This window comes from Ovis aries, chromosome 14, assembly GCF_016772045.2.
Source record: "Ovis aries strain OAR_USU_Benz2616 breed Rambouillet chromosome 14, ARS-UI_Ramb_v3.0, whole genome shotgun sequence".
In the NCBI taxonomy this organism is placed as follows: domain Eukaryota; kingdom Metazoa; phylum Chordata; class Mammalia; order Artiodactyla; family Bovidae; genus Ovis; species Ovis aries.
This window is the reverse complement of record NC_056067.1, coordinates 52,582,107-52,607,355: the sequence shown is the minus strand read 5'-3', so window position 1 is coordinate 52,607,355 and position 25,249 is coordinate 52,582,107. Positions and strand designations below refer to the sequence as shown.

Sequence of the window (25,249 nt, the reverse complement as noted above, 5' to 3'; positions counted from 1 at the left end):
CCTGCCACCACCTCCCGTGTTTACATTCATAGCATCTGGGGGCATCACCCATTTGGACTCTGCCGGGCTCTGCCACTCGCTGCCTGAGGTGGGTAAGTACCTCGGCCTCAGAGCTGTAACCTGAGGCTGGGATTGACCCGCATGGGAGGAGGAGGGGTCCCCTTGCCTAAGACCCCCCCAGGGGCTGGGGCTCCTCTGCCTGCATAGCGTCTGGTGCAGACATCGTATGCAGCCCCCTCCCCAGCACACACAGCCGAGCCCCGCAGTCCCCGGGTTGCCTCTGAGCCTTAGCACAGGCCTTTCCTGCCTGGCCCCCTCCCCAGACTCCTACTCCGGCAGCCTGCAGCCTCCGCTCCCCACCAAATCCCCTGCAGCAGCTGCTCACTTGCGCTTCCCCGTGGGTCCCTGGCTGGGGGCTGGCACTGTCCAGGATGAGTCCTAGATGAATCTCGGTCACTCAGCTAAACTCTGCAGGCAGGCGGGCAGGGGTGAGGGAGCGGGGGAAAGACCCAGGGCCAGCCCTGCCCTCAGGAAGCCCAGTGGCAGTCCAGAAGGAGCCCCCAGAGACCCTCCCACCCCTGACTCCGACACGCCAGCCTGGCCTCCTTGCTCAGGACAGGGGTAGAGTCCTGAGCTGGTGGAGGATGGGGAGGAAGAAGCTGCTGGGAGGCCTGGCGAAAAGGGAAGGAGACATAGCTGGGCTGCAGGGGGTGGCGTCTGGTCACTGCGCGCCAGTCGGTGTCCTCTCTCGTCCCGGGCGCTGCTTGGGGGTTGCCTCCCCCACCTCCTGGGGGAGCCTCTGCTGGTGGCATCACCCCAGGGAGACGGGACCCTGGAGAGCAGAGGGGCCCCCTTCCAAGGTATCTAAGATGCCTCCTCCCCACCCCCACCCCCCAAGAATATCTGCAAGGCGCCTTCACTACCGGGCACAAAACGCTGCCTGCAAAGCCCGGCTCGGCCTCTCTAAGACCTGGGCCAGGGGACTCTGTCGGTCCTGTTTGCTCATCTGTAGGGCAGGCCTCACGCCCGCCCCGCGGGGGCCTGGTCCAGGGAAAGGGGGTTACTGTAGAGAAGCACGTGGGGAGTTCCCTGGTGGTCCAGCGGTTAGGACCCTGTGCCCTCACGGTCGGGGCCGGGTCCTGGCTGGGCATCTCGGATCTCACAAACCATGTGTTGGGCCCCAAAAGGGAAAAGCATGTCCACCGAGCGTGGCTCCTAACGAGCCAGGAACTTGCGTGTCCTCACTTTGTGTGAAGCATCTGGAGCGGCTGGTAAGTGGGTTGGTTGGAGCCTGTTGCCGAGTGCCAGGCACTGGGCTCAGCGGACTCCCGACGGCTGCGAGAGGCCGCCCCAGATGCCAGTCCACTCAGCAGTGAGGAAGCCAGGCTCAGAGAGGGGAAGTCACCTGGCCTGGGAGGAGCTGGCACCCGAAGCTGGGATCGCTCCTTCCCTGGGCCTGGACTCCCGGCTTCCTTCCTGCCCGCCTGCGGCCGAGGTGCCCAGACCTGCAGACCCTGTGGCGGGGCCCTCCCTGGGCGGCACCGAGGCCTGCCGTCTCCGTGCCTTACCTGGGGCACCCCCAGTCCTGGAAAGTGGAGCGCAGCAGACGGGGACTGGGAGGGCTTGCTGGGGACAGGGCGGGGACGGGGCGGGCAAACCGGTCAGGCGGCTGGGCTCCCAGATCCCAGGCTCCGTAGTCGGGCCCGCGCTGACGCTATCGGACGGAGGGGCTGGCGCAGAGCCGGGCAGGAGCTGGCGCTGCAAGGCTGCCATCAGGTACAGGAGACCCCAGGCCAGGGGCTGTGGGGTGGGGTGGGCGGGGCCACGCGCCTGGTCCCCAACCCTCACCACCCCGTTTCCTCCGCGCCTTGGTGCCCCCCGCCCCCCGCCACCTCTAAACAGCATCCTTCCCGTCCTTAAAATAGGTGCCTCACATTTTAAACCCGGTGCCCCCCACCGCCCCGCATCACCCCTAGTTTGCTCTCTCAGCCTCTCCCAAATTGGACCACGCCATTTCATTTTCTCCCCGAGAATGCCCCTCTCTCCAACCCCTCATTACGTCCCGAACGCCCCAGCCCGGAAACTCCAGTCGCTGGCTGGGTGGCTCACTGCTCCCACCTCTCATCACTGATTGCGCTGGTTTCAAAGGGCGCCAGCCGCCACGTCCCACAGCACAAACCCCCAATACCTAGTTCCCCCTGGTTTTACTCAACCACACACCAGCTCCCAGCCCACCTCAGCTCAGCACCCGCATTGTCCCGGCCTCTTGGAAACCTCCCAAACACCCCAGATCACCCCCCTTAACACCGCCCAACCTGGGGCCTCACCGTCCGCTTCCGACCCCATCCAGACCTCCCAGTGTTCCTTGGAGGAGCACCTCCACCCCACCTGGGGACCCCAGCATCAGGAAGGGGGCTCATCCAGGGCAGGTCTCAGGGAGCCGCCCCGGGGGTAGGCTCTGCTGCTGGCACCCAAGGCTGCTGGGCACTGAGCCAGGCCCCTCCTGCCCCCTCCCTGAGCAGGCCCCCGGCCACCATGCACCAGCACTGCACCGTCCACTTTGCCAAGGGTGCCCTGCCCCCTCGGATCGCCACTGAGCGCTACTTCTTGGACCCGGAGTTGGGGCACCGAAAAGGTAGGTGTTCAGTTTTGGGGGGGTCCTGGCAGCAAGGAGGGATGGCTGAGGGGGATGGCCAAGCAGAAGAAGACCATCAGGCCCCAAGAGAGAAAAACCACCAGCACTCACCATAGAGGCGTCTGCACAGAGCGCCATGGGGGGCCCTGGGAGGCCCACCTGACCTGCCTCTCCTCCCCCGGCATGGGAAGAATTTCCTCCCCGAGTCACCAGGCCTGGGGGGACTGCCCCCCACCTGGGGGGAGCCATGTGGTGGGAGGGAGGGGTCAGAGGGCAAGCCCCCTCCGACTGAGTGTATGAAGGAAGTGGGGGTCCAGCCTCTCATGGTGACCACAGGTGCTCCTGCTTGGGGTGGGGAGGGGGTGGTTATCGCCCACCAGGTGATTCAGCCTCCTTGGGGCCTCCCAGGGCAGCCCCCTTCCCGAGGGCCTCATCTGAGCCAGGTGTGAGGCCCAGCCCCCCTTTCCTAGTCCCCACCCTGTCCCCTCTCTGCAGTCACCTCCCGTCACTCTGGCCTCTGGACCAACCGGGCCAGCTCCCAGTGGAGTATTCTCAGTGCCTGCACTGGGGGACACCCCGAGGACTGGGGAATTGGGGGGAGCAGGAACTCCAGGACAGCATCCCCACTCTAGTCCCTGACCTGGCTGAAGCCCAGGCCTCTGCACCTCCTCCCCTCCTTCCCACCCCAGCCGTGGGAGAGTGCAGGGCGAGGCCGCCCCTCTGCCCTCACCCCCTGCTCATCCTTCCGATTTCTCCTGAGCCCTCCTCCACCTGAAGACCCGACCGGTTCCTGCCAGTGCCCTCAGGGCTCGGGGACCCAGGCCCAGTCACCCCCACTTCCTTCCTTCCAGGACGCTGTCATCAGGGGTGCCACGACCCAGCAGCACCTGGCGCCCATAGGCCCTGTCGGCTGACCCCCAAGGCATGCCGGCAGCCGGCCTACCACGGCCACCAGGGGGGGCACGGTGGCTGTCGCCGGGGCCCCCAGCACCCCCCACAGCAGCAGCAGCAGCAGCAGCAGAGGCGGCAGCCCCAGCCTCCGCCTCCCCAGCCCCCACAGCAGCGTCTCTGCTCTGTTCACGGGGCCCAGAAGCGGCCACCCGCAACCACCGCTGCCCCCGCGCAGCCGGCCAGCGCCCCCCAGCCGCCCCCCACCTCACTCACTGCAGCCAGCATCCCTGCCACCGGCGGCCCAGCCCTGCCCTCCGCAGCCGGCACCCTCCTGGAGCCCAGCAGGCCCACGGACGCCCGGCCCCTGCCCGCCCCTGCAGCCTGTGGCTGCTTCACCTCCTACAGCTCCGGTGCTCGCCCAGCCTCCCCCTCCCAGGCTGTCCCTGCCACCTTGCTTCCCGCCTGGGCCTGGGGCCTGCCCTCCTCACCCTCCATCTGGGCTCTGTCTGGTGGGCGCTTGTCCCCGACCCTGGGCCACGGGGCAGCCACCACTGCTTCACCTGTCAGGAGCCGAGGGTCCTGGGCCAGGCCAGGGCCCTGGCCCCAGCTCTCTCCCTCTGCTGACACCCTTGCTCTGCTTTGTCTCCCCCAGCCCTCCTGACCTGGGGCAGTGGGTGATGAGCACCAGCTTGCTGGCCAGCTCGGGGGTGGGGGAGACGGGTCAAGTGTGCGGCTACAGCCAAAGGTGTGGCGCGGCCTGGGAGATTCGGAGAGCAGTGCAACCACGGGAGGGGGCTGGCCCTCTGTCAGTGTCGTGACTGACATTGACAAGTGACACCCAGCCACTCACTCACTCACTCACTCATTCTGTGGCTAGGTATGGACACCTACAGGAGTGCCAGGCTCTGTTCTGGGAGTGCCCCGGGGAGCAGGGCGGACAGATCGCTGCCCTTATGGAGCTCACATTCTGTAGGCAGCTGGGGGAGGCGGGTTTAGAGGAAACAACAGGAAAGTTCAAAACAGCGTCACCAGGGTGATAACCATGTTGGGGGAAGGATAGGCAGGGAGGGGAGATGGGGGTCTGCAAATTAAGCAGGGTCATCAGGCGAGACCTCATTAAGTCGACCTTTGAGCAACATGGGGCAGTTCTCTTGAGTCAATGGCAAAGGCACTGAGCCTGGGGTGGCTGGTTCAAGGAGGTGCTTGTGGCTGGATCGGGGGAGGTGAGGAGGAAGGCCAGATAGGGCCGAGAGGGCCAAGGGCGGCCGGACTGTGCGGACCTCGTGGCCGCAGTGAGGGCTCGGCCTTCTCATGGAGAGGCAGGGGCCGTGAGGGCCCAGAGCTGACGCTGGGGCATGACATGAGAGCTGACTCCTGGAGCCCAGGCGAGAGGGGCTGGCGGCCTGACCAGGGAGGTGGCAGCAGACGTGGGCACTCACACTGGTTTCGAGGGCTGTTTTGAAAATAGAGCGTGGCTGAGCTCATCTCCAGGTCGGGCACAACCTCATCAACAGAGAAAAACTAGACTGCAGCCTCGTGGCCATGATGCCCATTTCACACACTGGCAAGTAGAGGCTCAGTGAGGTGAGGTCAGCCAGTGACCAGACAGAGCAGGCTCAGGTCCTCCCTGGCTGCCGCCTTAGCTGACTCTGGCCCTAGTCTGCCCCCTGCCCTCCCAGCTGTGCCCCCAGGCCCAGCGCTGGCACTGGGCGAGGGATGAATAACGCAGCCCAGAGGCCTCTATAAAAGCAGGCGTGTCATCCCCACCGAGCACCGTGAGATTGGCCAGTGCCCCCCCACTGCAACCCAGCTGTACCCTTCTGGCGCTCCAACTCTGGGTCCAAGAACTGGCGTTCAGTGGGGGCCCTGCTCCCAAAGGGGGAGAGCAGGCCCACTCTGGAGAGTGGGCTGTAGCAACATTGAGCCCCTGTGCCGGGACTCAGACAGGACAGCTGCGCCCTGAAGGGCCACCCCAGGCCACGACATTGACAGAGGGCCTGGCTTCCACGAGACCCTTTGGTGCCCTCCGACCCAGACGGGCACATCTGGTCCCGGAGGAGGGGGCTGCCTGCGGCCACAGAAACCTCTGCTGGGGGCTTTGGCCTGAGTCGCAGCTGCGAGATGGGGAGGGGTTGCCAGCGGTGCAGGGAGAGGGCAAGCACTGCGGAGGGCAGAGGGGAGGAGGGTGGTGTCTGGCCAGCCTCGCTGACTCGGGTTTCCCCTCCCCACCCCTGGCACCCCCAGACATCTTGACAGAGGATGACGTCTACTGCAGCTGCCTGGCCAAGACTCTCTGCCATGTGCCCGTCCCTGTGACCGTGGGTTTCTATGCCCCCTTCGGCTGCCGCCTGCACATGATGCTGGACAAGATCACAGGTGAGGACTTGCAGGTGTTCCGGGGAGAGGGATTAAGGGAAATGGAGCCTTGGGTCCCTGCCCCGCCCCAGGCTTCCCCAAGACCTGCTTGCCCCTGAGGTCAGTCGACCTCAGGCCAGAGGCCTGTAAGTCAGCATTACCCAGGTCCCTCCCCATGCCTTTGCCCCCCTCCCCCACCAAATCCACTGCAAGGAACCTTTCTAAAATACATATGGATGCGAGACATCCCTGGTGGTCCAGTGGATAAGACTGCATGCTGCCACTACACGGGGTGCATGTTCGATCCCTGGTCAGGGAACTCTAACACCTCACATGCCACGAGCTGCAGTCCAAAAGTTAAGCAAATAACAACAAAAAATAAAACACACATCTAGCCCTGTCCTTCCCCTGCTCAGAAGTCTCCCATGGCTTCCCAGCACCCTCGGGAGGAAGCCCAGGTTCCTCGCCAAGGCTGCAGGCTCTTGCCGAGTCCCTCCTGGGCTCTGTGCTCCTCAGGCCCATCTCTTCTCCCCAGCCCGGGCCCAGGGCCGGGCACCCACAAGACCCCAGACAGCACTGTTAACTGAAAACACGAGCAGGTTCAAACCCTGCTGCAGCTCAGCCCCCAGCCCCAGTCACCGTCAGAGAAACCGGAGGTGATTCACCCCTGTGTGCCCGGCCCTGGGGAGCTAAACAAGCCCACATCTTATTGTCACAGAGCAAAAAACAGGGTCCTGGGAGGGGAAAAGATCTGGCCAAAAGGCAAAAGCAAACAAAGCTTCTGGTTCACTCACTCACCCTCCCAGCAGGAAGGTCCTGCCCAGGACCTTCTCACGATCCAGTTCTCTAGACATTCTCCCAGCACCCAAGGGACGCAGGGTGGCCAAAACAACCGGGGCCCTGCCCTTCCTGGGCTCACAGACCAGCGCAAGAGACAGACCTGTCCCCAGACAGGGAGGACCCAGTATGGGCAGGGCTGCAGTGGAGGAGCTCAGGGTCACCTGACCCAGCTTGGGTCTCAGGGAAAGCTTCCTGGAAGAGGTGACAGCTGAGCTGAGAGCTGGAAGAAGGGCAGTAAGCCAGGAAAATGGGAGCCAGGGGGTATCCTTAAGGCCCTGCATTTCCCTTCCTCAGCACCTGGCTGCCCCAACCCATCCTCTCTCCTCCGGGGGCTTTATTTCTGACCCCCCCATCCCACCTCCCCACCTCGGACCCTCCCCTGTTCAAGCCTGGCTCCAGGCCTCTCCTTCCGTCCTTGCGCACCTGCCCAGTGCTTGGGGATGGCCCCGGGCTCCCTAACATCCAGGCCCTCGTGCTGGTCTGAGCCGGTTCACATCGCTCCCCGCCCCCCCCCCTCCCCGCCCCGGCGCCCTCGGTCCCCGCAGCGCTGATGCAGCAAGAGGCAGCCCAACGCGAGACCGAGGAGCTGGAGCGCGTGCAGTGGCGGCCGCGGCCCGTGCGGGGCTGGGCCTTCCCGAAGCTGCTGTGGTACCTGGTGTTCCTGCAGCCCATCATCACCGAGGTGCACCTGCGGCGCAAGAACGTCAAGTTCCTCTTCATCCGCTTCAGCGCCTGGCAGTACGCGGGCACCGACAAGCTATGGGCCGGCCTGGTGACCACGCTGTGCGAGGGCATCCGCCACCAATACGGCGCTCTGCCCTTTAGCGTGTACTCGGTGCTGGGCACGAAGGCGGCCACGACACCGGGCTTCCACCAGCGTGAGTGGCAGTGCCGGCACCGCGTGTGCCTGGCGCTGCTGGCGCTGCTGGCTGTGCTCAGCCTGGGCGTGGGGCTGCTCTACCTGTCGGTGGGTGCCCGCTCGCTGAGCCACCGCGCCAGCAACAGCAGCCTGCTCCGGGTGTTCGGCGGCGCGGCCACCACGCTGTCGGGCTCCGGGCTGCTCATGGCCGTGTACTCGGTGGGCAAGCACCTGTTTGTGAGCCAGCGCAAGAAGATCGAGCGGCTGGTGTCGCGCGAGAAGTTCGGCAGCCAGCTGGGCTTCATGTGCGAAGTGAAGAAGGAGGTGGAGCTGCTCACCGACTTCCTGTGCTTCCTGGAGATCTACCAGCGGCGCCGGCTGCGCGTCGTGCTCGAGGTCACCGGGCTGGACACGTGCTACCCCGAGCGCGTGGTGGGCGTGCTCAACGCCATCAACACGCTGCTGTCCGACAGCCATGCGCCCTTCATCTTCATCCTGGTGGTGGACCCCAGCATCCTGGCCGCGTGCCTCGAGAGCGCCGGCTCCATGAAGGGCACGGCCGACAACGGCTACCTCTTCCTCAACCGCACCGTCACGCTGCCCTTCTCGGTGCCCATCATGGGCCGCCGCACCAAGCTGCAGTTCCTCCAGGACGCTGTGCAGAGCCGTGACGACCTGCTCTATCGCGAGATAACGCGCAAGCTGCGGCCGCCGGGCGGGGCCGGGGCCAGGGGCTGCGAGGGCGCGCACCTCCTGGAGGTGCAGACGCAGGGGAGGGGCGAGCGTGAGCAGAGCCGCATCGACGCCGAGGCGGCGCGTCGCATCCGCGAAGCGCTCTTCTGCCTGCACGACGAGCGCGACTGCCTCTACGAGTACGTGCCCGACAACGTGGTGTCCATGCGGCGCATCGTCAACACCGTGCCCATCACCGTGCGCCTGCTGCAGCAGCAACAGGGGGACTTCGGGGGCCCCTCGCCTCGCCAGGCCGTGGCTTGGGTCGTGCTCGCCAACCAGTGGCCGTGCCGCCTCAGCTGGGCCCTGCAGTGCCTGGAGGACCGGCAGCAGGCCGGGGGCGCGCCCGAGGCCCGCTCGCGCCTCTGGGACGTGTTCAGCGACCACAGCCGCGAGCTGCACACCATGACCAAGCCGCTGCAGAACGTGCTTGACCTGGACGGCGACCCTGAGCTTTTCGAGCGCTTCCTGGGCGCCGACTTCCCTTTCACCGTGGCCGAGGCTCAGAGCCTCCTGCGCTGCACCGTCAACCTGGACCACTCCATCCGCCGCCGCATGGGCCTCATCCGGGCTGTCAGCGCGCTCAAGCCGCCCAGCCCGCCCAAGTCCCCTGCCCGAGACACCCCCCACGCTGCCAACGGAGCCAACCACGCCCCTAGGGTGGCCCAAGCAGGCCACCCTGCAGGGCACACCCCTGTGCATGCCAGCGAAGCCCACCAACCCCGGGACTGGGCGCAGGGGGGCAAGCCCAGACCCATGGCTTGAGCGCCTTTGACTCAGGGGCAATCCAGCCCAGGTGGGCCTTGAATGTAAGACTTCTGGGCACAACACTTGCATCTGCCCAGATGAGAATGTAGGGGGCCTGGCTAGGCTCAAGACCCCGGGGCCAGTGTCCAGAGTGGGGCCTGTGGTGCCCATATTTCCCAGATGAATCTGTGAGCCAGGGAGAGCCCTAAGCCATGGCCACCAGGAATGGGACAGCGTGTGTGTCTGAGAGCTGGGCAGAAGGACCCATGAGGAAATCGGGGTTCAAGTGCAATAAATGAAAATGTGAAAGCCCCCGAATGGTCTTCCTTGATGAGAGCAGGGAAGCTGAGAAGCAGAGATGGCCCTGGCCTCCCCAGCTCACTGAGGACTGGGCACCAGGCCTGCCTTGTCCTGCCAGGTCTACTGCATTCCCAGGGAGTCGGGCAGGCTCAGCTGACATCCCAGAGGCGGGAGGAGCTGCGGGGGCGACAGGCACGGCTGCGGAGGCAGGGGCGATGAGGGCCAGACGGATGTGCTCCTTGACTCAGTGGAGCACACCCAGGCCTCAGGGGATCCAGGTCCCTGTCCCCACACCTGAGCTTGCCCCTCCGTGGGCAGGGCAGGAGCTGGCATTTCCGAGGGTGGTGTCCCCAGTGAGCTCAGCAGGCTGCTCCACTCGGGGTGGCTCCTCCCCTGGCATAATGGGTTAATTAGGCTTTGCTGGCACTGCAGTCTGGAGGAGCTGGCGGCACTGCCTCTCCCGGATAACTAACTGTCCGGGGGGGCGGGGGTGCCTGCCTTACGGGTCACTCCAGGCCCACCAGATGAGCCTCTTGAGGAGGACAGGGAAGTTGAGGCACAGAGATGGGGCACGTGGAGCCAAAGTGGGGCCCTCCTAGGGCCAGCCCCTGCATCATGGCTCACCAGCTTCCTTTCCATCTTAGGGACAGACCCAGGCTGGGGGCACCACTCCTCTGAGCAGCTTCCCAGTTCTCACTGGTCAAAGAGCCACATGCTGAGGCTATGGTGTGCCTGGCCCAGTTCAGTGGCGGTGGGGCGGGGGGGGGGGGGGGGGGGTGCGGTGCAGGGCCCTGAGAGCCAAGAGGGCAGTCCCAGAGGAAGCCAGGAGCTCTGTGAAGACACCCACCTCCAGGCCAGGCAGCCTAGTGCGGGTACTGCCCTCATGCCGTAGCTCCAAGGTTGGGTGCAGCACCCCAACATCCCTGGCCAATAACTGCTTCAGAGTGGACATGGGGCAGAGAGAATCAGCCTGTGACTTAAAAGGAGCTGCCAGGACTGCAGCACTGGCAGTCCTGGCAAGGCTGAACTGGTAGCATAAACCCCAGGCGTGCTGAGCTGTTTTCCAACAGCAGGGGGGAGAGCCTGCTCAAGAGGAGCCGCCGCGGAGAGAGACAGGGTCCTCCTGACGCTTAAGACAGGTGTTTCCGTAGATGTGCCGCTGCAGGCAGCATGCTTCCCTTCCCTTCTGCTTCCTCAGCCCACTTGGCTTGGGCAGAGTCTAGGCTGTGAACAAACTGGCCCCAGGAGCGGGGTGCTGGGGAGGCGGAGCCAACCTGTAGACAGAAGTCAGGGGTAGGACTAAGGACCGCCCCCTGCCCTCCCACCAGGCCCTCGGAGGAAGCTGTTCCCTGTAACAGGGTATGCAGCAGTGGTCAAACCGTTGCCCAGTTTTATCTTAGATTCTGGCCATGTGCCTGGCAAAACTAGAGCTTTCAGAGACTAAAAAGAACATTAAAAAAAACACCAAAAGAGGATATCAGAGGGGCTGGGTGTGGCTAAGATGGCTCCCTGTCCCCCGGCGTTCACAGATCCTCTTTAGTGCGGGGCTCTTGCTGGGAACTGGCGCCCACAAGGGAGTGGATGGAAGTGTGCGTCTTTTTCCCATCATGGCAACGACTTAAAAGAGGCAGGCTTGCCTTTTCTCCGCTCGCCTCCTCGGCCTGCCTGCTGGACGCGGGGTCTCCTGAGGACCCATGGATGGCAGAGCCACCAGAGGGCAGGGTCCTGGCTTCTGAGAGTCACTTCATGGAGAATAGCTGTCTGCCACCCGGAATGCCCACGTGCATGAAAATAAATATCTCCCACGTTAGGGCATTGAGGTCTTTTAAGATTTGGTACAACGTCAAGCTGTTGTGAAGGATTCGTGTTCACAACAAGCTTGGGTGATGCTTGGATGGCTGAAGGCAAAGGAAAGAAATACTTGGTCAGGGGCTTCCCTGGTGGTCCAGTGGTTAGGGCTCTAAGGCTCACTGCTGAGGGCCAAGGTTTGATCTCTGATCAAGGAACTAAGACCCCTTAAGCCTTTAAAAAAAAAAAAAAAAAAAAAACAACCTTGGCCAAAGGGATCTACCTCCAAGATCCAAGACTCCTAAAAGTCAGAAAATCAGGAGCAGTGCAGAACTGGTCTACTAGTCTCCTGGGGCTGCTATAACTAAATACTCCCATGAACAGTATGAAAAGGCAAAATGATAGGATACCAAAAAAGGAACTCCCCAAGTCTTTAGGTGCCCAGTATGCTACTGGAGATCAGTGGAGAAATAACTCCAGAAAGAATGAAGGGATGGAGCCAAAGCAAAAACAATACCCAGTTGTGGATGTGACTGGTGATAGAAGCAAGATCCGATGCTGTAAAGAGCAATATTGCATAGGAACCTGGAATGTCAGGTCCATGAATCAAGGCAAATTGGAAGTGGTCAAACAAGAGATGGCAAGGGTGAACGTCGACATTCTAGGAATCAGCGAACTAAAATGGACTGGAATGGGTGAATTTAACTCAGATGACCATTACATCTACTACTGCGGGCAGGAATCCCTCAGAAGAAATGGAGTAGCCATCATGGTCAACAAAAGAGTCCGAAATGCAGTACTTGGATGCAATCTCAAAAATGACAGAATCATCTCCATTCGTCTCCAAGGCAAACCATTCAATATCAGTTATCCAAGTCTATGCCCCAACCAGTAATGCTGAAAAAACTGAAGTTGAACGGTTTTATGAAGACCTTTTATGAAGACCTTGAAGTTCTACAAGACCTTTTAGAACTAACACCCAAAAAAGATGTCCTTTTCATTATATGGGACTGGAATGCAAAAGTAGGAAGTCAAGAAACACCTGGAGTAACAGGAAAATTTGGCCTTGGAATGCGGAATGAAGCAGGGCAAAGACTAATAGAGTTTTGCCAAGAAAATGCACTGGTCATAGCAAACACCCTCTTCCAACAACACAAGAGAAGACTCTACACACGGACATCACCAGATGGTCAACACCGAAATCAGATTCATTATATTCTTTGCAGCCAAAGATGGAGAAGCTCTATACAGTCAACAAAAACAAGACCAGGAGCTGACTGTGGCTCAGATCATGAACTCCTTATTACCAAATTCAGACTCAAATTGAAGAAAGAAAGGAAAACTGCTAGACCATCCAGGTATGACCTAAATCAAATCCCTTATGATTATACAGTGGAAGTGAGAAATAGATTTAAGGGCCTAGATCTGATAGAGTGCCTGATGAACTATGGAATGAGGTTCGTGACATTGTACAGGAGACAGGGATCAAGACCATCCCCATGGAAAAGAAGTGCAAAAAAGCAAAATGGCTGTCTGGGGAGGCCTTACAAATAGCTGTGAAAAGAAAAGAGGTGAAAAGCAAAGGAGAAAAGGAAAGATATAAGCATCTGAATGCAGAGTTCTGAAGAATAGCAAGAAGAGATAAGAAAGCCTTCTTCAATGATCAATGCAAAGAAATAGAGGAAAACAACAGAATGGGAAAGACTAGAGATCTCTTCAAGAAAATTAGAGATACCAAGGGAACATTTCATGCAAAGATGGGCTCAATAAAGGACAGAAATGGTCTGGACCTAACAGAAGCAGAAGTTATTAAGAAGAGGTGGCAAGAATACACAGAAGAACTGTACAAAAAGATCTTCATGACCCAGATAATCATGATGGTGTGATCACTAATCTAGAGCCAGACATCTTGGAATGTGAAATCAAGTGGGCCTTGGGGAGCATCACTACGAACAAAGCTAGTGGAGGTGATGGGATTCCAGTTGAGCTATTTCAAATCCTGAAAGATGATGCTGTGAAAGTGCTGCACTCAATATGCCAGCAAATTTGGAAAACTCAGCAGTGGCCACAGGACTGGAAAAGGTCAGTTTTCATTACAATCCCAAAGAAAGGCAATGCCAAAGAATGCTCTAACTACCACACAATTGCACTCATCTCACATGCTAGTAAAGTAATGCTCAAAGTTCTCCAAGCCAGGCTTCAGCAATACATGAACTGTGAACTTCCTGATGTTCAAGCTGGTTTTAGAAAAGGCAGAGGAACCAGAGATCAAATTGCCAACATCCGCTGGATCATGGAAAAAGCAAGAGAGTTCCAGAAAAACATCTATTTCTGCTTTATTGACTATGCCAAAGCCTTTGACTGTGTGGATCACAATAAACTGTGGAAAATTCTGAAAGAGATGGGAATACCAGACCACCTGACCTGCCTCTTGAGAAATCTGTATGCAGGCCAGGAAGCAACAGTTAGAACTGGACATGGAACAACAGACTGGTTCCAAATAGGAAAAGGAGTACGTCAAGGCTGTATATTGTCTCCCTGCTTATTTAACTTATATGCAGAGTACATCATGAGAAACGCTGGACTGGAAGAAACACAAGCTGGAATCAAGATTGCCAGGAGAAATATCAATAACCTCAGATATGCAGATGACACCACCCTTATGGCAGAAAGTAAAGAGGAGCTAAAAAGCCTCTTGATGAAAGTAAAAAAGGAGAGCAAAAAAGTTGGCTTAAAGCTCAACATTCAGAAAACGAAGATCATGGCATCTGGTCCCATCCCTTCATGGGAAATAGATGGGGAAACAGTGGAAACAATGTCAGACTTTATTTTGGGGGGCTCCAAAATCACTGCAGATGGTGACTGCAGCCATGAAATCAAAAGACGCTTACTCCTTGGAAGAAAAGTTATGACCAACCTAGATAGTATATTCAAAAGCAGAGACATTACTTTGCCAACTAAGGTCCGTCTAGTCAAGGCTATGGTTTTCCTATGGTCATGTATGGATGTGAGAGTTGGACTGTGAAGAAGGCTGAGCGCCGAAGAATTGATGCATTTGAACTGTGGTGTTGGAGAAGACTCTTGAGAGTCCCTTGGACTGCAAGGAGATCCACCCAGTCCATTCTAAAGGAGATCAGCCCTGGGATTTCTTTTGGAAGGAATGATGCTGAAGCTGAAGCTCCAATACTTTGGCCACCTCATGCGAAGAGTTGACTCATTGGAAAAGACTCTGATGCTGGGAGGGATTGGGGGCAGGAGGAGGAGACGACAGAAGATGGGATGGCTGGATGGCATCACAGACTCGACAGACGTGAGTCTGAGTGAACTCTGGGAGTTGGTGATGGACAGGGAGGCCTGGAGTGCTGCAATTCATGGGGTCGCAAAGAGTCGGACACGACTGAGCGACTGAACTGAACTGAACTGAGTAGCTTAGAACAGCAGAGGTTTATTTCCTTACAGTTCTGGAAGTCAGAAGTCCAAAATCAAGGAGCTGTCAGGGCCGTGCCCCTCAGAAACCTGGAGAGGGAGCCCTTCCTCGCCTCTTCGAGCTTCTGGCATCCTTGGCTTGTGGTTGCGTCACAAGCCCTCCATCCTCACAAAGCCTTTGGTGTCCTTACATCTTCCCTGTGAGTACGTCTGTCCCTGTCTCCAAATTCTCCCTTTTCATATTGCATCAGGGCCCATCCTACAACCTCATTTTAACTTGAATACCTTGATAAAGACCCCATTTCTAAAGTCCCATCTGAGGTCTGGGGGAGGGTCACAATTCAACCCTGAATTCCTAACTACAAGCTGAAGTGAAGGGCAGGGACAAGGCTGGGAAGAGGACTCCAGACATTCCCAGGCACCCCACGAGGCATAGGCTCCTTCCCCACGTGCCCCCCTCAGCCCAGTCTGTTAATCACCTGGCCTGGAGGTGGAGGCAGACAGTAAAGGGGATGGATGAGCACCCAACACTGATGTAAGGACCAAAAGCCCCCACCGGCGTTGACTCCTGGGCAATGGCTAAATTTTACCAAAAACCTACTGTGATTTTTAGGGGGCTGTACTGACAATACCTCAACTTGGCAAAGGACTGTGGTTTCTCAGTACTTTGAAAGAAACTCCGCATTCCTGGGTCTCCCCAGGAAGCGGGGGCTGGAGGTAGGGCAGCCTGGAGGGGCTCGTCCCCCACCTGGTCACAGCTGTACCAGTCAGAGGATGACGCTGCCCACAGCCCGGAACCTGGACACTGTGTGGGTGTCTCCCTGGCTGCCAGTGGGGCGGGTGCCACCGGCTGGTGACCAGTGTACATGGCTTCCCCCAGCCCTTTGCCCAAATGAGAGGGAGTCCCAGCTGCGGCTGCCCTAAGGACAGTTAGGACACCGCAGTGGTTGGTGACTCAAGGTGTTCATCCCAGTCGCTCAGGCAACTGGGGCAGAAGACCCCCCAGTTTGCATACGAACGTAAGGGGTTCCTGGTCCTCAATGCTGTGACTCTCGTTTTCTCACCGCACCTCTTCCTGACCTGAACCGGCCTCCCACACAGCAAAGGAGCAGGTGTGAAGGCCTTCCCCTGAAGTGGTTCTCACCTTTTCTGAAAGGTGAGACTCAGATTTCCCAGAAGTGCGTGCCCGACAGCCCTCCAGCCGCACCTCGGTGCCTGTGGGCAGTGACCAGGCGACCGCCGGGCTCCGAGGACAGGCGTCCTCCTCCCAGGATGTCTGGGGCTGACGGGGCTGGGCTGTCCGTTCTCCTTGGCCCACTTCCTTGGTGGCTCAGGCAGTAAAGAACCTGCCTGCAATGCCAGAGACCCGGATTCAATCTCTGGGTCGGGAAGAGTCCCTGGAGAAGGGAATGGCAACCCATTCGGGTATTCCTGCCTGGGAAGTCCCATGGACGGAGGAGCCTGGGTGGCTATAGTCTGTGGGAGTCACAGAGTCTGACTGGGCAGAGCAATGACTTCTGAACCCGAGCTGGACCTGAAGCTGGGAGGCATTCGGAAGGTGTTTCCTCGGGAGAGAGGGGAGTGGAAGCAGGGATGAACCGGCTGTCACGGAGGAGCCTGGGCTCCTGAGGAAGGGGCACCGGCGCGGAGGCTGTGGTGGGAGACCCCGTTCCTGCCTGCCCCACCTCGGGGCTCTCCTCCAGGATGGCCTCCACACATCCCCATGGATGCTCCGCAGCCGGAACCTGTCACGCCCCTGCCCTCCCCTCCCTCTGCCCAGAGCCCCCACAGTGGAGACCCAGGATCAGCGCAAGCAGAGAGCAGGCAAACGGGGAACCCAGCTCTGGTTTATTAGAAAAGGTGTGAACAGAGTTGTACCGACAGGAGCAGCCCCTCCCCCGCCCTCTGCCCACCCCCCTTCCACCCCCGCGCACCCCCACCCCGGGTTGTAGTGCCTCTCAGGGCGCAGCCTCACGTGGCTGGGACAGCAGGGTCTCCAAGCCCTGGCTGCTCCCCACCCCAGCTCCCTGAAAGATTTATTGCACTTAAGATAAAGAAAGCTCTGATCCTCGGCTCCTGTCTCCCCCCACCCACCCCAGCCCAGGCCCTCACCCTGCCTGGGGCTGCTCCAAGTCCAACCACCACCACCACCACCACCACCACCACCACCACCGCTCACCGCCCCTCCCAAGCCATGCCTCCGGCCTGGTCCCGCACCCGGGGCCCCGGGGGGCCATCCCGCCACCACCTAGGACTCCTGCCCTCGATGGGGCAAGCCTGGCCAAATGGGCCCCTGGGAAGAGGCGCTGGGGCCTCGTGAGCCCCATGGCTTTGGAGACCGCGTCCACTTCCTCCTCCCTTCCACCCCCAGCCCAGAGTCTTCGAGTGTCGACACATAAATAGAAGTGCTTCAGTCAGGGTGGGGAGGGCCACCCCTGAAGCTCCTGCACCCCATGTAGTGTTGCTGTGTGGGCGGGTGGGCGAGGGTCCCAGGAAAGCCCCCACCCTCTGGTGTCCCGGGCCTCAGAAAGCTGGGGGTGAGGGTGAGCAGATTCTCATGGCTCTGGCCTCAGCTCTTCGAAGACCGACGGGTAACAGGGAGCTTCGGGAGGAGAGAAGGTGGAGAGCCTGTCAGAGCCGGGGCTCTGCCACCGGCCCCCCGGCCCGGCCCGCACCACACCGCACCGCACCTAAAGCGTCACAGTGTCTCCTGCCCAGATTCCTGACTGGCTTCCAGGAGCAGCTCTTCGAGCTCCTTCTCGTTCTTGGAGCAGCTCAGTTCTGTGGGGGGTCGGGGGAGAAGGGTGGGCGGCCTCCAGTCAGGTGGGAGGGCTGGGGGCAGGAGCCCTGCCTGAGCCAGACTCCTAAGGGAGCACAGGTCCGGGGGCCACTGAGACCCTCAGACTCCAGTCAGCAGACCTGACATGCCCCACCCCCACGGGGCTCCCAGGGACCCCAGAGAGTATGGCGGGGACCGAGAACCCAGTCCCACTCGTCCCTGTCAAGGTCCACTTTCTTCAAGGGGTAACTGAGGCATCCCACGGGTGTATGCTTGCCCAGGGTCACACACAGCACCCAGGGGCCCCGCCACCCAGCCCCAGGGCGCCTCTCACCGTGTTCCAGGCCACAGCTTCCCACCTTGGCCTCAGGCCCTGGGGGCGGCTCTGGGGACAGTGCCAGGGCGAACTCAGGCTTCAGGCCGTTGGGCAATGGTGGCCCCACCTGGGGCGGCTCCAGCGGTGGCTGGGACTCAGGTGGCCCAAGGTCCGGAGTGCTGGCAGCCTCAGTGGGCGTCAGGAAAGGTGAGGGTGGGGGGGAGGCTGAGGCGGGTGGGGACGCAGGACCAGGAGGGGCGGGGGTGGCAGGAGGGGCGGGGGGCACAGGAGGCTCTGCCCTCTCGGGTGGACTCTCCACCCGGGTCACCACAAACACTTTGTGGCCCCAGCCCGGGCTGGACACGGAGATGCGCTGCTCGGCGGGGGAGGAGGGGCAGCCTGGGGGGCTCCTGTCCCCAGGGCCCAGGGAGTCCGTGGGGGGCACCAGGGCGGGGCAGGGGGCCTCGGCCCTCTCCCCATCCGCCTCGTCCCCGTCCTCCCCCTCAGAGTCTGAGTCTGAGTCTGAGTCCGGCCCGGGGTTGGGGCCCGGCGCCCCGTTCTCCTGCGCCTCGGCGGCAGGCTCCTCCCGGGGCTCGTCGTCGGGCTGGGGCTCGGTGACGGTGATCTCGGGCATGGAGGCCGACAGCTGCAGCCGCTGCTCCTTTTCCTCCCGCTCCCGCACCAGCACGAAGTTGCGCTTGCAGCCGTTCTGGATCTCAGCGAGCAGCGCCTTCTGTGTCTCGATGAAGCTCTTCACCTGCAGGCAGAAGAGCGGGCCGGGCTCGGGCTCTGGGTGGCCTGCCCACAGCAGGTCCCCGGCCCACCCCCTGCCGGCAGGGAAGAGCCCGCTCACCGCCTCCTTCTTGGGCTCACGGTCGAGGTCCAGACGCAGCAGGGAGTGGTTCACCTTGAGGGCCAACGACAGTGCCATGAGCCCGCCTGTCTTGATCTCGTTCTCCCGAAGGTCCAGTCTCAGGAGGCGGGGGCTCTCGGCGATGAACTCCGCCACTGCCACCGCGCCTGGGAGGGGGACCGCAGGGGCTGGCCACGGGCCCACGCTCGGCTGGCCGCCCCCCGCCCCGGCCCCACCATCCCCTGCCCCACCATTCCCTGCGCCCTACCCTCGCACGTGAGCTTGGTGGAGGCCAGGCCGAGGCGCAGCACGCTGCGGTTGCCGATGAGGCCGTTCTTAAGGTTCCGAACGCCCTCATTCCCGATGGGGTTGTGGCCCAGGTTCAGTGTCTCCAGGCTGTGTGTGTGCGGCTGGAGGGATTAGCGCACAAGAGCCAGGAAAGGCCCAGGAAGCCAGTCAGGAAAGAGGCAGGCTCTCCTTGGCAGTGCCCCCAGTCCGAGCACTAGCACCTTCCTGCTTTGGGCCGAATCCCTCATGTACACAGAAATCTCCCAAGTGCCAGCTGCCCCATCCACTACTCAGCCCTCCGGGCGTCCAGCCACCCCATAGCCCCAGGCCCACCCTCTGACCTCGCCAGCCTCCTGAGGGCTCTGGGCACAGGCCTGGCTGTGGGTAATTCTTAACTTGGGTCTGAGGCCTTGTACCCTGTGGGCTTGCTTTGAATACCATGTGATGAAGAGATTCAAGACTTACTGAAGACTTCCAGGAATGCTAACTTTCTAGACAAAACGGTTTCCCCTGGCACAAGGCACTGTCTTGTACTAGGCTGTGGTGCTGGGTGTGGAGAAGCAATGAAGGAAGGGCTGCCCTCCTCAGAGAAAGAGGGAGCAGGAGCCGGAGCAGAGACCAAACAGGGCTGGCGGGAGAGGCCAGGTTCCCCAACTGGCAGGATGAGCCGAGACCGCGGAAGAGGAGGAAGAAGGGGGACGGGGGAGGTGCTGGAGGGGCCACGCTGCCCCCTCCCTCTCCAGCCGACTCACCAGTGTCATGCCCAGGAAAGCCATGCCCGTGTGCGTGAGCTGGTTGTTCCACAGCACCAGGGTCGTCAGCCCCTTCCTCTGCTCCTTAAGGCCCTCGCAGATGTAGGCCAGACCTGGGGAGGCCCGTGGGCAAGTCTTGCCGGTGGTCGGGGAGTCTCCCAGGGGGATGCTGGCCAAGAGCCAGCTCAGAGTGCTCAGAAAGCCCCGCCCCGGCCTGTCTAGCCCCACAGGCTCTGGCCCCACTACCTGGGACCTGGCACACACAGCTTCCCAACCCCAGGGATCATTCGTCCTCTGGCTAAGTAGATGAAGGACTCCTCCACCTGTCTCAGATCTTCACTCAAATCTCGCCTGCTCACAGGACACTCCTGGCCAGCCTACCCTCAGCAGACAGCTCTGTCCACCATCGTGGCTTGCTTCTCTTCACGGCATGTCTCACCATCTAACAGACATTACTCATGTATCTTGGCTTTGTCTCTCCCGAGACAGAGACCTCTGCCTCACTCATCGCTGTGAACCAGGAGCCAATAGTCCCTGAATGTGGTAGGTGCTCAGTAATCATGGTGTCCAGGGCCAGATGCCCTGGAGGAAGGCGCTGGACTTGTTGCCCCATCCTGCACCTCCCTCCCCTGCGACTCTGCTCGACAGTGAGCCAGGATGAAATCAAATTCCTCCCACTGACAAGGCCCTGTGACTAGTCCCTCTTCACTGCTCACTCACCTTCGGGCTCACTGGGGCTCTTCCCCCCAGATATCTAACATCTAAGCTCTTTCCCAGGTTTTCCTGATTGTTTAAGCAGTAAAACAATCTGCCTGCAATGCAGAAGATGGGGGTTCGATCCCTGGGTCAGGAAGATCCTCTGGAGAAGGGCATGGCAACCCATTCTAGTATTCTTGCCTGGAAAATTCCATGGACAGAGGAGCCTGGCTAGCTATAGTCCATGGGGTCATAAAGAGTAGGACATGACTGAAGTGACCGAGCATGCATGCATAAGCTCCTTCCCACCTCAGATCTCAGCGCTTGGTATTCTCTGCCTGGATTCTTCCCTAGGCTGTTCAAATGGCTGGCTCCAGCCCAGCCTCCTCATCACCACCCACAGGTCCCTGCCTGCACACCTTGAACAGCTTCTGGTTGATCCTTTATCGCAATATCAACTATCTGGTCAATACTGCACCTCACCCTCAAGGAACAGTTGAGCTGTTCCCTCCTCCCTCATCCCAAGTCGGGGCCAAACCCTGGGGCTCCCACAGCCTGGCCCTATCTGCGCCATCACCATGAGGGGAGGGCTGGGACTGTCCTAGCCACCCGTGTCAGCAGCACCATGAGTGACTGGCTGGCCACACAGTGGGTGCCGGGGAACTGAAGCAGGGGTCAGGTAGGGACCACATATCCACCTGAGTCCAGCACGTGGTTGTTGCGGAGGTCCAGGATCTGCAGGGAACAGTTGAACTTGAGCAGGTTGCCGAGCTGGGCTGAGTCCTGCAGGCCGTTGAGCTTGTTGTCGGCGAGGTACAGCTCCCGCAGAGTCATGTTCATCTTCAGGGCCGTGGCTGGGGGAGAGGGGGAGGGGGTTGTGACCGGCCAGGCCTGGGGGACCTGGCCAACAACCCGAGCCCAGCAGCACACCGCCCTGGGGCCTCACCAAGCAGCATGAGGGGCCGCCCCGACAGGCTGGAGCTCTCCAGGTGCAGCACTGCTAGGCTGCTGCGGATGCGCAGGGCGCGCGCCACGAAGGGCGCCGAGTGGTCCAGGAGGGGTGTGTTGCGCGCGTCCAGGTACTGCAGGCAGCTTGTCTGCGAGGCAGGTGCGTGAGGGGCGGGGTCAGGCTGGCCCCGCCCTCCCCGCCCTGGGGGCGGGCCCCCCCCCCCCAACAGCCTCATGGACAGCAGGGCCACCTGGCTGTACAGCGGGGACACTGGCTGGTGAAGGGAGGGCTGTGGAACCAGGCCCTATGAAGAGAGGCTGCGGGCCGGAGGTGCCCACCTTGCGCATCATGTGGGCGGCGGCCTGCCAGCCCCGGGTGCCGATGTGCTTGTTGAAGGAGATGTTGAGGTGTGTGGCCGACTCATAGTACTCAATCATGTCGAAGAGGGCTGAGGCACCCTGGGCAGAGACAGCGGGGCTCGGCCTCGGGTCGCGGCCGCCCGGGGAAGCCAGGAGGCAGGGGCTGAGGCACTAGACTCCCGAAGGCCATACGCCTCCGCTCAGGCCTGGCCCCACGCATCCCCCTTGCTTAGGAAGCCCCATCCTGGGGTGAGTCTGTGAGACCGTTTCTCTGGGCCCCATCCAGAGTTCAACCCCACCCCGCACTCTGGGCGCTCTGGCTGTCTCCCTGATCTTGCTCCTCAAGAGGCCCCGCCCAGCTTCTGTCCAAGGGGGTTCCTTTTTTCTGCTATGCCCTCCCCCGAGACCTCTAAGGGGCAAGGAGCTCAGGGCGTGGGGATGGGCGGTGGCGGGCTGCTCACATCTTCGTCCAGGTTCGTCTGTTCCAGATCCACGACCTTGAACTGCAGCCTCTTGAAGACCTCTTCCAGGGCCTCGCAGGTCTTGTAGTCAAGCTTCTCACCTGGGACGAGACGGAGTGCCGTGTGCGCATGCGCATCTGTGGGCGCATCTCTACGCACGTGCACTCACGTGCGGGGCGGGCCGCTGGGTGGAAGCATGGGCTCCCGGCCAAGCCAGGGAGGAAAGACCCTCCCGCCTCCCCACGGCTCGAGGCACCTGTCTCACCTCCGGGGACGCCCACACCTCTCTCTGGCCCAGCTCTGCCTGCCCTCGGCCACCTCCAGGGAGGTCCCAGCTTTGCCCACCACCCAAGGGCCCCCGGCCCCTTCCAGACACACACACCTTTCAAATCCAGGCAGTCGATGCGGTGCCCGAGGTCCGTGAACTCCTGGGAAAGCAGAGCGGACGGTGGTCAAGCCAGGAAGCCCTTGACCAGGCTGTCAGGTTGTCTGTCCCTAACAGTGGGGCAGCCAGGGCTCTGAAACAAGCAATCCTGGAACATTCTGGAATGACCCATCCAGAGGGAAGGCACTAAGGCAGTGCTTTACCAACACGACCAGGGTGGACAGGCGGCCTGCGAGTGACGACTAGAGGAGAGCAGGCCAGGGGCACAGCAAGGCCCTGTGTGTGTGTGTGTGTGTGTGTGTGTGTGTGTGTGTGTGTGTGTGTGTGTGTGTGTTAGTCGCTCAGTCGTGTCCAACTCTTTGTGACCCCACAGACTGCAGCCCGCCAGGCTCCTCTGTCCATGGGGATTCTCCAGGAAAGAACCCTGGAGTGGGTTGCCATTCCCTTCTCCAAAGGATCTTCCCAACCCAGGGATCGAACCTGAGTCTCCCACAGTGCAGGCAGATTCCTTATGGGCTGAACCACCAGAGAAGCCCCACAGCAAGACCTTAGTCATACAAAAAAACAGAGCCTGCCCACGTGTCTACACACCTCTGGACAGTGACTCCCCCATTTATAAAGGCAGAGTCTAGAGGGTGAAAACCCCAAGCTGCCACCAGGGGGCACTCCTGGGAATGGGACTTGGGCAAGAATTGAGAAATGGCGTGCTTTCTGTATCTGCAGTATTTGAACTTTTTAAAAGAATATACATTATTTTTGTCATTCAGACTTTTAAATTTCATATACATGGCTTTTCCCCTGAGGAAGAGAACTTCTTTGGGGAGCGGATGATTCTTGACAAGTAATTTCCTACTTTACATAATTCTGTACTGTTTATTTAAATATTCATGAAGAGCCTGACTGGTTTTACCACTTAAAAGAGGATTTTCAATGACATATTTACATTAGCCCTTGGCTGGCCGGCTAGGCTGGGGAGGGGGAGTGTTCTGTGTACCCTCTCTTGCTTGGGGCAGACATCACGGGCCCAGAGGGTGCTGGGGGGCACAGGGAGGGCAGCTTCACCCCAGGGACCACTCCCACCCCCAGTCACCTGGCATACCTGGAGCTGCCTGAGGAGCTTAGGGATCTGTCTGCAATTCAGCTTCTGGCAAGCCTGCTTGTAGGCGCCAATAATCTCGTCCACGGTCACATTCTGGGCTGTAGGCAAAGAAGACCCAGGCAGGTGATGCTCCACCCCCTGGGCCTCATTCACCCATTCCTACCCACTAGCCTCTGCCCCCCGCCCCTTCCCCTCTCAACCTCCTTCCAACAACCCACCGAGTGCAGTCCTGCTGTTGAGGCCCCTTGCTGTGACTGCTGCGCTGGGGAGTGTCTCCCGGCGCCCCCAAACCAAGTCAGCCCACTCTCCCACACCTCCCCGCAGCTCCCCGACCACCTTCCCATAAACATCATACAGCTAATGTCATGCCACTTTTCTACCTGTCAGCTGCTTCCTCTACTAGATTGGGAGCCCCCGCAGGGCAGGACTGGGGCTCCCTAGGTCTCCCCACCACCACCCAGAGCAGATGTCTGATTTGTGGTTTCCTTTGAATGAGAGAATGAGGCCACACTCCAACCTTATGAGGAAGTTGAGCTCAGAGAGGTGAAGCACTTTGCCCAAGGTCACACAGCTGGTGAGTGGTGGAGCTGGAACTCAGACCTCAACTGCAATGCCACATGGCCTCTCAGATTCCTCACTCCAGAAACTCCCTCAGCACCAAACGGGGCCTCCTGTGCCCCAGGGACACGGCAGCAGTCAGAGTCCCTGATTTGGCCCTGGCGCCCCAAGGAGGCGGACAGTGGCTCCCCAAATGAACGAGGGGTGCAGCCCAAACCCAGCCTGCACAGGCTTGTCCTTGGGAATCTCAGGGCCTGCTATCACGTGGAAGGTAGGGCTAGCCTTTCTGTCTGCACAGATTTGCCTTTTCTGGACATTCCATACAACGACGGTAAACCGTATGTGGCCTCTGGCGGCCTACTTCTTCCTGGAACGGAACAGTTTTGAGTTTCTGCCCCTTTGTAGTGCTGCGTAGTAACTGCCCAGGTATGCATTTTGTTTAGCCATTCGCCAGGTGAAAAGATCAGTTTTTGGCTGTCAGAGCCTGGATTTTGCCCGGGGGCAGCCAGGAGTGCCAGAGAAACCAACGGCACCCCACTCCAGTACTCTTGCCTGGAAAATCCCATGGACAGAGGAGCCTGGTAGGCTGCAGTCCATGAGGTTGCTAAAGAGTCGGACACGACTGAGTGGCTTCACTTTCACGCACTGGAGGAGGAAATGGCAACCCACTCCAGTGCTCTTGCCTGGAGAATCCCAGGGACAGAGGAGCCTGGTAGGAGGCCGTCTACGGGGTCGCACAGAGTCGGACACACAACTGAAGCGACTTAGCAGCAGCAGCAACAGCCAGGAGTGCAGGAAGGGCTCTGAGCCGGGGAGGAACGGAGTCAGGCCTGCGTGCAGGGAGCCAGCGGCGTGGGGCGGACACGGGGGCTGCAGGGCGGGCAGGGGATGGACCTGCGGGAGCCCCTGCAGAGCTTCCGGGCAGGCATTTCCAGGGGACGCTCCCTCCAGCCACCATTCTGCCAGGAGCCCAACACCCAACCCTATCAAACAGCACCATGACTTCTTGCGGAGGAAACCAAGGTCCAGGGAAGGAAAGCTGCCTCCCTGGGGCCAGGCAGAGCAGAATACCTGCTCCGGAACTCTCTCTGTTGTGTTAGGTAGGGATGCTGGAGGAAAGACGCCCATAGAGGCCCTGGGCTTCCCAGGGCTCAGGCTCCATCCTAGACCCCTCGCTTCCT

The 25,249-nt window shown here is 60.3% G+C and overlaps 2 protein-coding genes across 6 annotated transcripts in view; one reads left to right on the top strand and one right to left on the bottom strand.

The window, feature by feature from the left end:
* Window positions 1-43: 43 nt before the first annotated feature.
* NKPD1 (NTPase KAP family P-loop domain containing 1) lies at window positions 44-9,371 on the top strand. Of its 4 annotated transcripts, none has more exons than XM_042232169.1 (5): window positions 44-88; window positions 2,523-2,635; window positions 3,487-3,936; window positions 5,771-5,902; window positions 7,267-9,371. In XM_042232169.1, exons 2-5 carry the CDS (start codon window positions 2,536-2,538, stop codon window positions 9,075-9,077), a joined length of 2,493 nt encoding a protein of 830 aa, XP_042088103.1. In that variant the 5' UTR covers window positions 44-88; window positions 2,523-2,535; the 3' UTR covers window positions 9,078-9,371. The 4 variants fall into 4 exon arrangements, with proteins under 4 accessions (XP_042088103.1, XP_042088104.1, XP_027834271.2 ...); XM_042232170.1 differs by having other exon boundaries at window positions 44-92; XM_027978470.3 differs by lacking the exon at window positions 44-88 and adding an exon at window positions 1,027-1,776.
* Window positions 9,372-16,377: 7,006 nt separating this feature from the next.
* PPP1R37 (protein phosphatase 1 regulatory subunit 37) overlaps window positions 16,378-25,249 on the bottom strand; it is a 37,235-nt gene continuing 28,363 nt past the window's right edge. Inside the window, exons 2-13 of one of the 2 annotated variants that reach the window (XM_027978469.3) lie at window positions 23,511-23,608; window positions 22,409-22,454; window positions 22,027-22,127; window positions 21,545-21,664; window positions 21,204-21,354; window positions 20,956-21,111; window positions 19,562-19,674; window positions 18,790-18,931; window positions 18,522-18,688; window positions 17,687-18,425; window positions 17,264-17,354; window positions 16,378-17,175 (exon numbers count right to left, since the gene is read on the bottom strand). In XM_027978469.3, the coding sequence (XP_027834270.1) occupies window positions 17,272-17,354; window positions 17,687-18,425; window positions 18,522-18,688; window positions 18,790-18,931; window positions 19,562-19,674; window positions 20,956-21,111; window positions 21,204-21,354; window positions 21,545-21,664; window positions 22,027-22,127; window positions 22,409-22,454; window positions 23,511-23,608 (1,916 nt within the window). In that variant the 3' untranslated portion in view covers window positions 16,378-17,175; window positions 17,264-17,271. The remainder of the gene's footprint in view (window positions 17,176-17,263; window positions 17,355-17,686; window positions 18,426-18,521; window positions 18,689-18,789; window positions 18,932-19,561; window positions 19,675-20,955; window positions 21,112-21,203; window positions 21,355-21,544; window positions 21,665-22,026; window positions 22,128-22,408; window positions 22,455-23,510; window positions 23,609-25,249) is intronic. The other variant, XM_060398118.1, reaches the window with a different exon arrangement.

Bases quoted from the DNA above. Each gene is read 5' to 3' on its own strand.
- NKPD1 (XM_027978470.3), top strand. From the start codon at position 1,355: ATGCCAGTCCACTCAGCAGTGAGGAAGCCAGGCTCAGAGAGGGGAAGT. The intron at 2,636-3,486 runs GTAGGTGTTCAG...CCTTCCTTCCAG, and splicing joins GGAGTTGGGGCACCGAAAAG to GACGCTGTCATCAGGGGTGC. The intron at 3,937-5,770 runs GTGCTCGCCCAG...TGGCACCCCCAG, and splicing joins CTTCACCTCCTACAGCTCCG to ACATCTTGACAGAGGATGAC.